Source organism: Toxorhynchites rutilus, chromosome 2, assembly GCF_029784135.1.
Source record: "Toxorhynchites rutilus septentrionalis strain SRP chromosome 2, ASM2978413v1, whole genome shotgun sequence".
In the NCBI taxonomy this organism is placed as follows: domain Eukaryota; kingdom Metazoa; phylum Arthropoda; class Insecta; order Diptera; family Culicidae; genus Toxorhynchites; species Toxorhynchites rutilus.
Window position 1 is genome coordinate 68,827,851 of NC_073745.1, and position 18,790 is coordinate 68,846,640.

General features: G+C 34.2%; 1 protein-coding gene across 28 annotated transcripts in view; it reads right to left on the minus strand.

The window, feature by feature from the left end:
* LOC129770346 (ryanodine receptor) overlaps window positions 1-18,790 on the minus strand; it is a 128,975-nt gene that overhangs the window by 66,190 nt on the left and 43,995 nt on the right. For 14 of the 28 annotated variants that reach the window (XM_055773099.1, XM_055773098.1, XM_055773100.1 and 11 more), the window contains exons 2-4: window positions 8,927-9,335; window positions 1,419-1,622; window positions 448-462 (exon numbers count right to left, since the gene is read on the minus strand). In XM_055773099.1, coding sequence (XP_055629074.1) covers window positions 448-462; window positions 1,419-1,622; window positions 8,927-8,980 — 273 coding nt within the window. In that variant the 5' untranslated portion in view covers window positions 8,981-9,335. The remainder of the gene's footprint in view (window positions 1-447; window positions 463-1,418; window positions 1,623-8,926; window positions 9,336-18,790) is intronic. The other 14 variants (XM_055773126.1, XM_055773110.1, XM_055773104.1 and 11 more) reach the window with 1 other exon arrangement.

Consider the following 18,790-nt stretch of genomic DNA (forward strand, 5'->3'; position numbering starts at 1 on the left):
AAGGACATCAAAAAAATTTCAATGTTATCCACTGGGAGAATTTTCGACAGCGAGAAAGATACAGAGAGTGCAAGAATGTTCCTCCATTTATGGGAGAACATTTTCAACAGTCAGTGTTAAATTTCATCCACAGTGTTTTTCGTTTATTTACTGTTTGCATTCCGCGGTAAATCAATGGGTAGCCTTCACAAAGTGGGAAACAGGAAAAGTTTGCGCAAAATTTGGAAGAAATGAAAATCTACATCAAATCACAGGGCGCGCGTGAACTGAAAAGTAGAGGTAATCAAATTAACACAATACACTGAAACAGCCAATGGTTTTATGAGGTTAAATTTAACGCTGTTGGATTCCAAACGCAGGCAACGGAAAGAAAAACAAATCACGCGAATACTCTGGACATGATTCACGGGATGAAATCTGCACCATTTTTCGGGAGAGTGTACTTACTACCGACTCATTGGCCTGGAACGGAAAAGGAAGCCGAGAGAGAGAGAGAAAAAATAGTTTGTTTTTGCTGAATTTTCCTGGTTAGTTTCGCTTATGTAAATATTTATGGGTTTCCTTCGTCAAAAGCTACTACAGTTTTAATCACTTCATCCGTTCGTTTCCACCGCTTCGCCGAATTTAGCTAACCATAATATTATGACAATTAGAAAGCGTTATCATTTGAACTGTGTCGTTCGTGTTTGTCGGTGATCATATGGAGGGACTTTCGTGGCTTCCAGCTGAAAATTATTTCCGGAACTCACACAAACAGGGGAGGGGTCAGGGCCGTCAAAAAACAAAACCCAGTCACGGCACCCGCTAACGGCATCAACAAAAATGATAAACAAAAGAATTGTAACAACGGTTGTAAAAAGAGAAAAAAACACAGCGAAAATTGTTTTGCTATTTTGGCCGCGTGATGAGTTTATCATTTATTCGAAATTTGAATTTAGTTATCGAGTTCAACTAATTCGATACGAAGCATGGTTTCGAATGTTGTTTACAGCGAAAGCAAAAAAAAAAACTAGAACGAAAATCGGTGTGTTCTTTTGTGAGGATTGTGCTTGAAAACATTACACTCCTAAAATACTCTGAAGTGTTTCAAATCTGTGCCGTATAATTTCGTGATCGGTTGCTGTAATACCGTTTTCATCACAACTCTTGCTATGTGGAGGAAGATAATCGAATGTTTTATTCACATTTCTAGCATTTTGTTGTTTTTTGCAAACGAATATAGAAAAAACTCTGTTCAAGTGCGAACTAAATACAATAAAAACTTATTCTCAAAGCAAAGAGCTGTGCATCACGATGTAGTATCTTGGTCTATTTCCCTATCCAACTGTAGCTGTATTTTGAGCCATCTCTGATTGAGAACTTGCCACGTTGGCAGCTTGACTTCCTGTGTATGTTTTTTTTTCTTATTTTCTACTTACGGTTTCGGAACCAGCAGCCGTGACCAGCTCCTGCAGGGCACGAACCGAGAGCGCCTGCTCGATGACAAACACGCACTGCGATAGGTCCGGCGGGATGTTCTTGTCGGCGATGTTCTCGAGGAAGCAATGCCGATTGCCGAAGCCTTCGGCCGCCAGGCAGACACGCTCACCAGTTGCCGTGCACGACAGGCACACCATGTCTTCCTGTTGACGATGTGCCATGTGATCGAGAGGGGGAGAAGAGAGGAAATAATAAATGGTTATTTGTTTTCATTCTTATTTTCATTTAAATGTTACATTTTCTTCCAGTTTAATTCAATTTTGTTCAACTCAAATTTTCTTCGATCCGGTTTCATTTACTTCAGTGCTGAAAAATGTGACGATTTGAATTTTCAATGAAATAACTTTGAATAATCCTTTTAATTTTTTGCAATCGATTGCTGCACGCAATATACACCCAGGTTTTTAATGCGGTTTTTTAACGCGTTTTTTTACGCGGATTTTCCGATTAACGTTTTTTTACGAGGTTTTTCACGTGGATTTTCGAATTAACGCGGATTTTCCGATTAACGCTTTTTTTACGAGGTACGTATCCCCCGCGTAAAAAAAACTGGGTGTATAATGAAACAGCAGAAGATTTTGAAAAGATTGAAAGCATTTATGAAATACATCACATCACTTAACAAGTTTGTTGGACGACTGTTGGGCATATCAATATGACTTCGCACTTCTTTGTGATTCAAAGAATAAATTCGGTTGTTTAAAAAACTAAACAAATTTATATATAATAAAAAATGTGCTTCATCTGTAGTAACATCTCGTTCCACTTTTAACATAACTCATGGGTTTCTAGCTTGAAGAAGGTCTAATTTTTTAGAAAGCCCAGTTTTAAGACATATATAGATGCTATCGTAAGAAGTACATCGTTTACATGAGAAAAAGCGGAAGCAACACAATAAGCTGCGTTGACGCTGACGTCGTCATATTGAAAAATAAATTTAATATCACTTTTCAGCTAATCTAGTTGTTTTCTCTATTGTTACTTTCAAACGCATCAGTTGTTTGTGGCGAATTTGCAGTTATGATATCAGACGAACACTAAACCTACCGATGTGTCATGTATACCTATTCCCACCACAGCGGGTCAAATGACTCTTTATGAACTCGATTGACTACAATGACTCGATTTATATGTTTTTGTTGAGAAACGTGACATACCACATTTGTCCTGTATATTTCGACATTTTTCAATCATAAGAGAAATAATGAAATTTGTCTCTATTTGTTTTGTATCACAACCACACATACAAATCTTTCTGATATCATATGAATGTTTGCACGGGTCAAATGACCCGTTGCGGTAGTTAGGGTAGATTACATATATTTCTCAGTAAAAAAATAACAAGATAGGAGTAAACACTGAAGAATACATTCGATGTATGCTTTAAGAAAAGTGGTGTAGGCAAATAATGTTGTGACAATTTAATTTGCAAGAAAACTTTGACTATAAGCTCAAATTCGGTCATTTGACCCCTCGTAGTAAGTTTAGTGTTAATGAACAAATTTTTTCTCATTATTATAGGGACTTTCAACCGTACACTGAGAGAAATAATTTGTGATTATAACGATTTTTTGGTAAATGCTACCAATCAATAGCCATTTTCTAACGTACTAAATATTGGCATTTTCTACGAGGAGAAATTGTTAAACATATATGACAAACAGAACCATGATTCGTGAGCCCAATATCGGGTACATCTTCCTGGCTAAAATGCACGTGTTTGAGTAATATAAAAACTCTAGCCTCCGTATTGCCTTATGGCGCTTTTCTCACCACAGTTTTCAAATATGACAACATTCAAGATTTCTTATGTTATCGAGTCAAACATACTAACCTCTGGTAGGGATGTGCATTGAATCTGACATTCTTTTTATATACGTATGGTGATATGTACAGAAAATATATACATTCTACAAATGTTTGCATTATCAAAACCATTGGCTGTTTTTTTTCCATGCATTTTTCGGGGTGTAGGCTGGTTCACATCTTCTAATGCGGTAATACAAGGGAAGGTCCTGAGGGTCTCTTCCAAGCAGGGTTGCCATAATAAAATCTGTATTTTTTGACGTAGAACTACGTCTTTCAGGAAGGGTGCAAATTCAGAAAACAGGTCACGGTTTCATGAAATAAAGTTAACGTTAATAATTATTTTCACTGTGACTGAATTCTCATGATTTGCATACCAATCGAATCGGAAATTCTCCAAGATTTGTTTGATATGTTATATATTACAATTCGTTAATCTATAAACGGTTTAAATCCGTAAAAACTGGAAGAACTTCCTTTTTTCTCATACATTTGTTCTGCCGATTTGTGTGCTAACCCTACCGTATTTCGAATGTTTATAACTCGAACAAGATCGGAAAGATATTTGCATCAATTGATAGGAAATATTTTTACAGATTCTAATACAAAAATTTCGATGCATTCTTAAATAATATTCGAAGTGGTAAACAAGTGGATTGCATAATATAATTGCGTAGTTCTACATCGAAATATGCGGTAGTGTCCTAGACACAACCCGGTTTCTTGAGTCGTTCGAATAGGGAAAAGTCGCAGGGAGCCAAATCAGGTGAATTCGGTGGTTGCTGAATGGTATTCGTTTCATTTTAAGCCAAATGTTCACGAATAACGATTGATTTTGCAAGTTTTGCGAATTGTACAAAATCGAGGCACGCACAATAGCAGATGTACCCAATACAGCTTCTAGAAATGTAAAACTATCACACTACACATTTCATAGAATGTCAATGATAGATGTGATAACTTACAACAAAAAAATAAAATAAAAATAAAAACGGGCGACTGAGAGCGCCAGACAGTGGTGATTCCGGGAACTTTTGATCAAGCTAGTATGTCGGAGAAAAAACTATAGAGCATTTAGAGAATTCCGTCTTTTAGAATTCTAGAATTCGTGTCTTTTAGAGACGGAACGGACATCCGGTAACTATCCGGTATCCGGCCTATCCGGCCAATACTTGCTATCCGGCCGGATACCGGATTGTAGAAAAAAATATCATTAATTCAAGATAAATCATAACAAAATAGCTCATTAACATTATTCAATCAAAATTAAAAATAAGGTTTGAATACTGAAATGCGAAAACATTTGTTTAAAATTCAATTTACAACATATAACTCAAAACCTTAATTTATAAACAGTATTTCCTTTAATATTAACTTATTAAAAGTACTCAAAATTAACCAAAATTTTTACAGCAAGAAAAAAAAATTAAATTGAAGATTCTTTTCAGAAAACCTTTATTCATTATTAACTCTCCTATACTCGCACGAAGAATCGTAACTTGTATACTCACAGACTGTGCGTGTCTCTGTAATATTGCTATTGTGTATTTTCAGGCGTTGTTAGTATTAATTTAAAGAAAAAGACGTATTCAATGCCAACTCGACTGGCCGTTGGGAGCGCCATCTCAGATAGCAGCGGAACGTTGTGGGTGTAAACGCATGGGTCTTTCAAGCCACGTTGCATACTTGTAATATTCAAAAAAGAATCAGACTACTTTTTGAAAAGGGCCAGAAAATGTCTTTTTCGATTTTTTACAAAAAATCAAAACCCAACTATAATACCTTTCGTCGAAGACGTCAGCTTTCTATCTTTCATTATTTCTGAAATATGGACATTTTGGTATGGAGACCCCTGAAAAAGATGTTTTACTCGTTACATTTTTGTGTGTAAATTCTTGCGTTGAACAAGGTCTTGACATGTTTCTAAATAGAAAAAAGTTAGTAAAGCGTGTAAATCGCGATAATTTATACATAAATATGTTAAGAATTAAACATTAATAGTAATTTTTCAAAGAAAAACATGAAAAAGTTGTTGTTCGAAAAACTCATAGCTGTAACTCATAACTCAAACTGTAAAAGTGCCCATATTCCGATGTGTGGGTGACTTGTTGGAAATTGTATGGGTTATTCAAGCTTTTTTAAAAGAATTTAAAAAAGTATTTTTTCGAGAAAAATAAATTTTAAATTTAAAAATATTTTTTTTCAATGAGTTTTTTTTTTTCATAAATTGGCTTGATATTTTCTAATGAAAACATAAATAATATTCATATTTCAACAAGATCTAAAACATTGTCGCATACACTATTTCGCTATCTTGACTTTAAACAAAATTAGGATTAGTTGAAATTTTTTCATAGAAAACATGAAAAGGTTGTTGTTAGAAAAACTTTTTCCCTGTAAAAGTGCCCATCTTCCGATGTATGGACGACTTGTTGGAAATCATAAGGACTATTCATATAATTTTTTTTGAGAATTTCAAAAATATATATTTTTGAGAAAAATCAATTTTAATTTTCAAAATAATTTTTTAGCGATTTTTTTTTCAAAAAACAATGCATTATACAATTTTTTTTTAATAAATCTGCCAATCGATATCTTCTCCACGGTCAAACATCATGACATCATTTGAACAATTCTTCGTGCAATTATTCTTATATTCATTGCGTTTCCCTTGGTCCCGAAGCTATGTAAACTATAAAAAACAAATACAATAATTACGAAAATAAAATTTGGAGACTACAGTGTTCGGAATATAAGTCAGTGACAAAAATGGTGATCGGAATTTGAGACAAATGTAATTGAACTATTTTTAGTTTTACACCTTGAATATGTAAATCAATTTCAATTCTTTCTATTCTTTATTTCAAAGGTCTTTTTAATGGTCGACAAAGCTTGAGCGATCGGAATTTGATACAAAATGGTATTCTATCCTAGAATTACGAAAAAGGTTTTTTTGCATATTGCTGAGATTTAGACTTTTAGATTTTTATAAATTCTCATTATCTAGGGAATTATAGTCATTCTAGAGACGTGGTATTTAATTTGGTGCGATCTTGATTCAAAACTTGAAACGCATTTTTCCTCGAAACTACTTTTTTCAAGCTTGTGAACACGTACACGTAACATACATTACCGTTCTTCCTTTAAACTCAACTACTTAAAAAAACAAATTGAATCGTCAAGAAAAGTTCCTAGTACAATAGCATTTTTCAAGCGACTGTCATTTTCCTAAACATGTTCCTGCCCGGAGTTCATACCATAGTGACATCTTTACTAATAATAGATGGATTCCATTTTTTCCATTGTCTCAGTTAACCAAAGATGTACACTATGCACATTTGTCATTTTGTCATTTTGTCATTTTGTCATTTTGTCATTTTGTCATTTTGTCATTTTGTCATTTTGTCATTTTGTCATTTTGTCATTTTGTCATTTTGTCATTTTGTCATTTTGTCATTTTGTCATTTTGTCATTTTGTCATTTTGTCATTTTGTCATTTTGTCATTTTGTCATTTTGTCATTTTGTCATTTTGTCATTTTGTCATTTTGTCATTTTGTCATTTTGTCATTTTGTCATTTTGTCATTTTGTCATTTTGTCATTTTGTCATTTTGTCATTTTGTCATTTTGTCATTTTGTCATTTTGTCATTTTGTCATTTTGTCATTTTGTCATTTTGTCATTTTGTCATTTTGTCATTTTGTCATTTTGTCATTTTGTCATTTTGTCATTTTGTCATTTTGTCATTTTGTCATTTTGTCATTTTGTCATTTTGTCATTTTGTCATTTTGTCATTTTGTCATTTTGTCATTTTGTCATTTTGTCATTTTGTCATTTTGTCATTTTGTCATTTTGTCATTTTGTCATTTTGTCATTTTGTCATTTTGTCATTTTGTCATTTTGTCATTTTGTCATTTTGTCATTTTGTCATTTTGTCATTTTGTCATTTTGTCATTTTGTCATTTTGTCATTTTGTCAGTTTGTCATTTTGTCATTTTGTCATTTTGTCATTTTGTCATTTTGTCATTTTGTCATTTTGTCATTTTGTCATTTTGTCATTTTGTCATTTTGTCATTTTGTCATTTTGTCATTTTGTCATTTTGTCATTTTGTCATTTTGTCATTTTGTCATTTTGTCATTTTGTCATTTTGTCATTTTGTCATTTTGTCATTTTGTCATTTTGTCATTTTGTCATTTTGTCATTTTGTCATTTTGTCATTTTGTCATTATGTCATTTTGTCATTTTGTCATTTTGTCATTTTGTCATTTTGTCATTTTGTCATTTTGTCATTTTGTCATTTTGTCATTTTGTCATTTTGTCATTTTGTCATTTTGTCATTTTGTCATTTTGTCATTTTGTCATTTTGTCATTTTGTCATTTTGTCATTTTGTCATTTTGTCATTTTGTCATTTTGTCATTTTGTCATTTTGTCATTTTGTCATTTTGTCATTTTGTCATTTTGTCATTTTGTCATTTTGTCATTTTGTCATTTTGTCATTTTGTCATTTTGTCATTTTGTCATTTTGTCATTTTGTCATTTTGTCATTTTGTCATTTTGTCATTTTGTCATTTTGTCATTTTGTCATTTTGTCATTTTGTCATTTTGTCATTTTGTCATTTTGTCATTTTGTCATTTTGTCATTTTGTCATTTTGTCATTTTGTCATTTTGTCATTTTGTCATTTTGTCATTTTGTCATTTTGTCATTTTGTCATTTTGTCATTTTGTCATTTTGTCATTTTGTCATTTTGTCATTTTGTCATTTTGTCATTTTGTCATTTTGTCATTTTGTCATTTTGTCATTTTGTCATTTTGTCATTTTGTCATTTTGTCATTTTGTCATTTTGTCATTTTGTCATTTTGTCATTTTGTCATTTTGTCATTTTGTCATTTTGTCATTTTGTCATTTTGTCATTTTGTCATTTTGTCATTTTGTCATTTTGTCATTTTGTCATTTTGTCATTTTGTCATTTTGTCATTTTGTCATTTTGTCATTTTGTCATTTTGTCATTTTGTCATTTTGTCATTTTGTCATTTTGTCATTTTGTCATTTTGTCATTTTGTCATTTTGTCATTTAGTAATTTAGTAATTTAGTAATTTAGTAATTTAGTAATTTAGTAATTTAGTAATTTAGTAATTTAGTAATTTAGTAATTTAGTAATTTAGTAATTTAGTAATTTAGTAATTTAGTAATTTAGTAATTTAGTAATTTAGTAATTTAGTAATTTAGTAATTTAGTAATTTAGTAATTTAGTAATTTAGTAATTTAGTAATTTAGTAATTTAGTAATTTAGTAATTTAGTAATTTAGTAATTTAGTAATTTAGTAATTTAGTAATTTAGTAATTTAGTAATTTAGTAATTTAGTAATTTAGTAATTTAGTAATTTAGTAATTTAGTAATTTAGTATTTTTTTTCACATTCGCTTTGTGCTTGATACAGTAGATAATTAATGGATTTTATCTTATTATAATCTTCAATTTTTCAATATTTCCAATATTTTTCCAATAATATTTGCAGTAATTGAAGAAGAGGCATTCGTTTAAAATAGTCAATTCGCATTCTGAATATTTGATTCTCATTTGTTCAGTTCTGTGGCGGAATTCACTACGCAAATTAATAATATTGGAATTCTCTACTCACCGTCCGCAGGAATGAAACATCATCCTGCTCCGACCCTCCTTCTGCTTCCGCCATGATTGTTATCCACCTAGTTTACCTCTGTATCTGGTGGAATTATGTTTCGAGTACACTTTGCTTATTTCAATTTTTTTCTCCGAACCAAAAACATGAAAACGAGTAAAAATAAATCCACTACAAAAAAATCACTGCTCCTCGTGTTACTTCATGTGTTCAGGTGTGGCACTAGCGTTTTCTTCTGTCTGTCTGTAGTCAAATTTCCGCTTCGCGTTTTTGTTTTTTTTTTCTTCCACTAAATTGGCTCACATTCGTTCACATTGCTTTATCAGACTCGAAATCTACATTGCGATGGTTGCTTCGAGCAAACAACGTGGTCCTTGCTTTCACTTTTTGTTGGTTTTATTTATTTTTCCTAGAAAAGGGAAAGAAAGAAAATTGAAAATTGAAAATGGAAACAAATTGCCTCGACGAAATGACACCCATTGCGTTTTGGCGGGTTGAAAATCTGGAAAGAGACGAGAAATGGAAATCCACATTAGTTCGCTTGCTGAAATGTACGAGGAAGCAAAAACGGAAGCAAGTTAATTCAAATTTTCAAAGCTTTTTACTGCCGGAAAAGGATTTCCGCCGTGTTTCATTTTGCACCATTCTTGGCAGCATGTATATCGTTTGGGCAGCCTTGCTCTTTACACAGCTCGTAAAACTGGTGAAGGCGTTTTTCCTTCCATCGAACACATTAAAACCGAGAAAAGTGTGGGGGTGGAGTATATCGTGTGCTTCGTGAGCCGAGCAACAGTTTTCTTTTGGTTTGTTGGCACAGTCTATAATATAATATATTGCTTCCGCAGAGAAGTCCTATGAAATCGTGTTGGGCTCGGTGTACGACAGCGATGAGTTGAAATTCATGGAAAGATCATGATTTGCTACTTATCATGTCGGTATGCTACTTATTCGGGGTATTAAGATGTATATTGTTACATTCGACGGATGTTGTGTGGCTTGTGTGGCTTTGAACGGTTAGTGATGTGGTGAAGACATATTTTTCCCTTCTTTTAACATTATGAATTCAGAGAATGTTGAATGCTTCCCCGGTGAAATAGCGTGTAATAAATTTAACATAGTCGAGAACTCGTGAGTTAGAGAAGATGTTGTACATGTTCATTCTAATTACATTCTGTCAAATATATTCCGGGAATTTGAAATTTCAAATCTTCCCGCTGAACATTTTCTATTTTTTAAAGTTGGTACTACTGTCTGTAGTCCTAATGTCAATTTTGAGCGCGATCTGTCATTTTGTTTGTTTACAGCGTCATTGAGAACAATTTTTTTTTGCTCGGTCATTTTTTGATTTGGATAATTTTATTGGTCAAAGATATTGTGTGAAATTTTGTGTTACAAAAAAAAATTCTTGTGCCGAAACGTTTGAAATGTTGCGGAATATATTTGGTAACTCAACTATGTCGAAAATACGGGTATGTATGACGCCCAAGAAGAGATGGTCGGTTTACCACGTCACTATCAGACTCTTCAACTGATGAAAACATCAACAATACAAAAAGTATGGTGCTCGGAAAACGTCATTGAAGTTTGCGAGAGCTAGCCCGTGGAAAAATATCTCTCACGAAACTGTTCGTCTTATTTTGGTTGATGCGTTGGGCATGAGAAAAGTCGCAGCACGAATAGTGCCAAAAGAGCTGAATTTTCTCCTTAAAATTTCATCGCCATCAAGTGGCTGAAGACAAGTTTGAACAATCAAATTTAGATCCCACGTTCTTCAAACGCATAATTACTGGCGACGAGTCATGGGTGTAACTTATTCCTATTTCCGAAACTGAAATTATCGCTCCGTTTTGATAGCATTGAAGACATTAAAACGAATTCACTGCGTGAACTGATGGCAATTCCTGAATACGGCTATAAAAAGTGTTTTGATGACTGAATTAATTGTCGGATTAAGTATATTGGTTCTGAAGGACCTTTTTTAAAGGTGTTAATGTAAAATTAGATGATGGATTAAGCATTTTCTTTAAGAAAAAAAAACAAATTCCCGGTATATATTTGACAAATTGTATTGGGTTGACCGAAAAGTAATTGCCGATTTCACACATAGATAGTATTGAAGGTGTTCGAGAATATCTTATATCAATGTTATGAACAGTTTTCCTCTGATGTTTGTTAGCTGTCACTTTAAGTTTACTTAAGAAGCAAATTGCATACGTTATTGTTGAAAATTGTTAGTTTGGCGTCAGTTTTAGTAAGGAGCCCAGAAACGAGCATTTTCGTCATATTTTGCTTCTCTATTTCGGTAAAGCAAACAACGCAACGCAGGATGCTAAAATGTTACGTGATATGTACACCCAAAGTTAATTTTTAGCACATTTTCTGGCATCTCGATTTATTACATTAAATGAGCTGAAAGATAACATAAAATGTTCTACTCCCCAATACATGTATATCATCTGTATAATATATATGCTAGAGCCAATATGAGGGAGCGAAACAGGAAACACATTTAAATGAAAGCTTTTCGTATAGTTTGCCAAATACACGGCCCAGACAGAGAAAGATATATTCTCGTTCATGTTCTTCTTTATCGGCTTAGAAAACACCTTCCAACTTCATTTTATGATGAGGTGTAATATTATCACGCTCCTTAATAATAGCGCTGGCAGCTATATGGATAGCGTGGTCGTGTAAAGTAACTTCGCATTTCAGCCGGCCTTAGTTCGATCCCCATTGACGTCGTATGGACTTTTTTTTTTGCACAATACCAAATGAAAAGAGAAAAGAAAACAGAAAGAGATGTCTGCTCGCATACATACAAACCCTTTTTTAAGCCTCAAAATAGCTCATTATTTGCGCATTTGACTCTCATGACCAGGAAATGGCATCTTTTCTGCTAAAGATGGCATGTTTTCTGTCAACGCTAGTTTGGGTGTACGGTGAGGAAGCCTTAAAAGAGACAGTGTCGAAATTGGTTTGATAAGTTTTGTTCTGAAGATTTTTCGCTCGAGATGAGCAACGTTCAGGTCGGCCAATGAAAGCTGATGATGAGCAAATCAAAACCATAATCGCATTGAATCGTCAAGTAAATGAAGGATTGAAAAAAAGTTGAAAATACCGAAATCAACAATCCACGTCTTGTACTTGTTAAAACTTGATACAGTGATGGGTATAAAGAAAGCCCACGTTTAATGTTTAGAAACTTTTTTAAATTTCTGTACTATTTTAGCAAAAACTTTTACCGTAATTTTATAGAACTGTTTGTTAACTATTACTTTTTAAAGTACAGGCAATCCTTTCCTTAAGAAAATAACCCAAATCCTAATGATTCCATTTGTGATCAACATTCCATTTCCTTTTTTCACTTTAATAAGCGGCATACTCACTTCCGCAGATCATAAAGTTAACTCTTTGCTCTTTTCAATAAGCTCCTACTGAACCCTTAAAACAAACAAAACAAAACGTGAAAATGGAAATTAGCTGACACAGTATGTAGAGCGATGAAATACATATCAAAAATTGAAAAACGAAACAAATGACCGATGACTTGTTTTTTTTCCAAAAACCACACCAAAAAAATCGCGCGAGATTTTTGATGCATTTTTTTGTGTGACTCCCTCAAGTGACTTATTTAATGTGTGCAAAAATGCGTTGACAAAAATAATAGCCCAGCCCCAAAAAATAATATTAAAATCACTCAAAACCATTCGTATTATGACAGTTAGAGCTGTGCGACATTGTTTGCAATCGATATTGAAGCGATATAAACAAAGTGTTGTTCACATTGTGCCAAAAACATCATTAGATATCGATTTTCTCATTTTTTTTTTGAATAAAAAACAAATTTGTTGAGTAAAAATAGCAATTTTTACAAAAGTCTTAAAAAACTAGATTTTGCATTGCATTTCCATCATATTTACCTGGATTTAATTAATAAAACTTAAACCAAACAGTTTATTCCAATGGCACGCAAAACAAAAATAGAGAACAAGTATAAAAGCCCGAGTTCAAGAAAGAAATAAAAAAATCGAGGGGTTGTATCCCAGACACGACCGCTTAGAACATAGGACTACACAATCTATTTTTTAATTTGTTGGTTTATTATGTTGGATATTATCTGCGAATACGTCGAAATTCCATAAATAACTCTTTAGTAAAAAGTTCCGGGGACCCTGAAAAGTCGTAATGGGTTGCGTGTAGAATCATTTCGACAAGCAACGATTCTCTCTTGCCTCTGCAAGAACAATACACTGTTTGGTCATATGTCGCAATTTGTTTCTTTATATCAATGCACGCATTGCACTGAGTATTTAACGCATCGCCATTCACCAAGCATCAAACACGCGTCTAACAGATGCACACAGTTGCAGCGAAAAAAAAAAATAGAAACACACTACGCTAGCGTTCACAGAACAAGCGAGCTTTGTTGTTTCGGGCACAGAAAGGTTCTGAGAATTTTCATCAGAAGATATGCAATACTTATACGCCAGCGACAGTTTACTCACTATGCAAGGGTGGAGTTTACTTCCCAAATATTGTTTTTTCGCTATCCCCCTTCGTTGTTTATATTCTAGCGGCTGCATAAGTTGCCCGTTATTGACAGCTCTGTTCGGGAAAGCACACAAATGGACAGAACAACTGTATGGGGCAATGGGAATGTTTCCAATTTTCATCAATTCAAACCATATACAGACTATGGGATTGTAATTTACAGCATATCAAACAGATCTTTGAAAATTTTCGATTCGATTGGTATGAAAATCGTTGAAATCCGTTCGCAACAAAAATAGTTATTAACGTTAACTTTATTTCGTAGAAACGTGACCCGTTTTCTGATTTGGCATCCTTAATATAAGACGTAGTCCTACGTCAAAAAATCACACAATAAAAATGGGTGGGTTATATCTATATAACCGCAAGGTTGACGTGGGACTGCCATAGCTTAGCAATCATTTGTTTTTATTGATTAAAATTTTGATTGAATGAAACAATTTCCGAATTCAATTGAATTCAATATATTTGCTTTGCGAGTAAAGCAATCTTGTACAATGCCATGCGAGGTCAATTGATGCAATAGATTGTGTTCTTCGTTACAAGTAAATTTAATGACAGTCTTTTACGTTTGGTTTGATGACATTTTGGTTTTGATGTCTATGTTAGGCAAACACATTTCAGTCAGAACAAAAATACCCCCGATTTGCATGTATTTGCAATGCCTATTTCCCCAGACACCTTGGTTTAGAAGTCTTTATTAGGTAAACACATTTCAATCTGAACAAAAATACCCCTGAGCTGCATTAAATTGCAATGCCAATTTCCTCAGACACCTTGGTTCTGGAGTCTGTGTTGGGGAAATATATTTCAGTCGGAACAAAAATGCCCCCGACTTGCATATATTTACAATGCCAATTTCCCCACGCTCCATGGATTCTGTGAAGTCTGGATTAGGGAAACACATTTTAGTCGGAACAAAAATACCCCCGACTTTCATGTATTTGCAATGCCTATTTCTCTAATGCTGCTTGGTTTTGAAGTCTGTGTTAGGGAACCCATTTTGGTGCGAACGAAAGTCCCCATACTATCATGTGTTTGCAATGCCGATTTCCCCAATGCTGCTTGGTTTTGATGGCTGAAACGCTAGTTAGGGCGTTTAGATAGCGCTTCACATTTGACCATTATTCAGTTGATTATCTAATAAAAAATAACATTTTATTAATTGCGATAGAAGCGTAGAAATATTCCGTATCAACCGATGCAAACATTCTTCCGATCCGGTTAGACGTAGTCCCACGTCAAAACAAAAAAGTCAAAAGCATCAATATTTAGTGTGGCGTCCTGAAGCTTCAATGACCTGTTGAAGACTTTTGGGCATACTATCGACCAAGTTCTGTAGATGCTGAGGGTCGATTTCGTGCCACGCCTTCTGGAAAGCCGTGAAAGAGTGTCCTTGTTAGTGATACCATCTTGCACCACTTTGTTGCCGATAATGGCCCACAGGTTCTCAATCGGGTTGAGATCAGGACTCTGTGGTGGCCATTCAAGAGGTTTTATTTTTCGTGAACGGAAATAGGCTTTGGACTTCTTAGCAGTATGCTTCGGGTCATTGTCTTGTTGGAAAACGAAGCTGTTTTTAGCCCAGTTTTTCGCGTATTCAGTTTGTCCTTAAGGATGTCAATGTAGACATATGATGTCATCATTCCGTGAGTTCGCACCAGATTTCCAACACCAGCCCAGGAAAGGCATCTCCACACCATTACATTGCCTCCTCCGTGCTTGACGGTAGCCTGTAAATGACGTTCCTGCAATCCTTCATCATCTTTCCCCCACACCCTTTGGCGACGTTTCTTGTTGAATGGCTTAGATCTCGATTCGTCAGTCCAAAATACTTTTTTTTTCAAAAGAAATTGTGTCAGTCTACAAAAAATTTAAAAAAAAAACAGAAAGAAATCGATTTTTATTTCTTTCCGATATTTTTCTTCACTTCATCTAAACACACTCAGATAAAAATGAGTTTGTAACATATTTCAAAACATGAAAGTTGAAGCTTTAAAATTATGTACATTCCATCTTCATGCGTTGGTTTTTCATAAAATTACAATATTTTCAAAAATCACTCAAAAATTTCAATTTCTCACTCTGTTCCTCCAACTAAATGAAAACACATATTAAAATACTATATTTTAGACAAATAGATGTATTAGAATGAAATATATTTCATTTTCTGTAAAAAATATCTAAATTTGTATATTTTGACAACTAAACATAGGGGAAATGGGGGGAAAGTGGTCACCCTAAGGAACATGCCCATTTCCTGTGTCCACATACCACTACAATTTCTGTTTTTCGAACAATATTGTAGCTCAACTTACTGTTGTTCAAGATAGCTCGGTTCTGGCCGATACCGCCAACGAGAGGGTTTCTTGAATGACTTTAACTGATCTTTTTGGAGATTTCTTCACTTCCCGGATGATTCGTTAACCCGTCCGGCTATCGGTCTTCCGACGAAGGCCTCTTCCGGGTCCGTTAGCAAACTTTGTGCTTGTACACAATTTCACGGACTGCTCCCCGGCTTATTCCGAACTTCTCTACAATCTTACAGTGTGAAATCTGTGGGCGGACAGAGTTTTCACAGAGCGCAAACGGATTAACACGTATTTGCTTTGGAAGGATGAATAAAAACACGCGGTGCTTCACGGAAGAACAGATTATACTTTTAATGTGTGTCGATACAAAAATGGTTGCTATTTGAATTTTTATTTACATTGACATATACAGTGCTGCCGGAAGGGCCATTTGTCATTTGATAAACTTGGTGAGGGGTAATACATTGAATATCCCATCAAAATCTGCTGCAAATGATCTTGAACAACAAGATTTCGGACTTGCATACTGATTTTCTTTCCACCTATCTTGATTTTGTTGAAAACTCTTTGTGTAGACAACAACTATCAACTTTTATGTGCCAACGTAAACAACACTTTGTTTATATCGCGTCAACTGAATCACTGGAAGGTTGTAAACAATATCGCACATCTCTAGTTGTCTTAACATGAGGAAACGAGGGATTACTCGAAGGTTTTGAACTATTTTAATATTATTTTTTTTAATATTTTTTTTAAAGAAGTCATGTACGGAAGTAAACAAAATCTAACAGAAATTGCAGAACATTCTATGTTAATTACTAGAAAGAGTAATAGTTAATATACAATTTATGGAATTACGGTAGTAGTTTTTGATGGAATATTCCAGAAATTGAGAAAAGTTTTCAAATATGCAAGGTAGGCTTTTCTATGCTTATCACTATGTTTGAGTACCACATGAATTGAAAGAAATTCATTTAATAAAGCGTAACGATGTTTGCGGTATGCATCTTTATCGCAATGACTTCGATTGTTTTTTTAATCGATAAAAAAGGATTGTTTACAATATTGTCAATTGAAACAATCATGGTTCATGCATGATGAACCAACCACAAATCACCTCGAAGCCTGATATTCACCAAAGGAAGATTTTGCTTTCAATTCGGTGGGATTGGAAAGAAGTGGTATTTTTAGAGCTGCTTCTAAGGAATCAATACCTTTAGAAACAATTGGGGGAATCAAGGATCCGGTCATCATGCTTTTATGAACATTCTATAGGTAACAAAGGAACAGCATATTGATCGCTTTCCTAGAGATGCCCCTGCATTTGACATAACATAACATTGATTAATTATTGATTTTTTAATGTTAATACTATTGATGTTTTCGTCCCATTCGCTTCTGAATCATACATCTATTGCTTGAAGGTAAAGCAAAACTAAATGTATTCTTTTTCTTATGTCGATAGAATATATATACTGTTATCATGTATCCACCAACTGATTTGATTGGTTGTGTTGTCTCTTTTTACAAAAAAAATGTCAGAAATATGCGAAAAATCAATTCATCAATTTCATTCTCCCATTCAGAATCCATCCACAGCAAGAAAAGGGATGCTACCGTAAAACCGTATAACTCTTCTTGGGGTCAGGTCAAGATAAGTTGACCACATAGGAGCAGTCCTCAGTCCTCGTTTCTTTGTACATACCCATATTATATTTCGATCCCGAGATACCAAAAAAGAAGATGAAGAAAGAAATTACTTTTTGTAAACATACATAAATTTTACAAAAAAACCTGCCACAACCTTTTCCGTTTGGGGAAAGGATTCTCCATGAATTATGCATACATTAGGGCAAACAATTCGTTACTCTTTCGAGATAACAGTAAATCTCGACGAGTAATGTAATTTTAAGACATTTGGCATCATATTTTTTTTTGAATCCCGATTTTCGGTGATATTTACTTTTACATTTAAATTAATGATATTTACACATTACATTTAAAAAAATTTAAATTTCAACGTCTGCGACACTAATAAATGAGTTTCGAATAAGCCAATATTCTGCAAAGGGTATATTATCGTGTGAATTAACATTTCGTAGCAAGTTCCGAACGAAAAATCGAGATGACTATTTTTATTATGCATACATTAGGGCAAACAATTCGTTACGCCCGATTTTCATATTTTCCTCTGACCCCACCGATGTTATGAGAAGAACACTCAATATGCCCTTGAGGGTAGATTTTTCCTCATTTCCCGTAAATCCTCTCGGAAAGAAAGAAGTTTGCGATGACAAGCGCTACAAAATTTTCGCATTAACCGCCTATGAGCGGGAAGAAAATCGTCACGTGATGAACCGATTACCACCTTCTTCGTTCCCTTCTTCTTCTTCTTCTTCAGTTTGAGTAGAGCTGGATGACATGCTATATCTGATTGTAGCCGTCAGGCACCCGAGTTTTTGATTAAATTCACTCGCGGTACGAGCAGCGAGATTGATTGTTATCTGGCTGAGCTTATTACAGTTTCGTGACCAAGGATTCGCTCACGGATCTGCCGGTGGGACGTTAGTCTTATTGAAGTGACGGAGAGTGGATGTGCTGGTAGGGATTTGAGTTAGACTCGTGTTCAATTGGCTCGGCATGCACGGACTGAATAATAATTACTTAAACTGTTGTATACAGAAGTTCGAGTGAAGGGGAATTTATCACTGAAAATTAGTATGTTTTTCTTGTCAAAGCTCAAGATATATGGAGTGGAAATACATGGCAGATGAGGGCGTCGTCGAATGTTTTTTGAAAACTTAACATCTGTAAATATGAACTGCTGATTTTAATTGAACTATCGACTAACATTAAAAGACAAACAGCTAGCATTTAACAGCAAAACATCGAGCTGAATTCTTAGAATCTCTTTGTAGAAGCGCATATTGAATTTCTTTGCCTTTTGCGATGGCCTTTGTTCCCTTCTTAACGCTACCATAAATAAGAAGTAAATTATCCT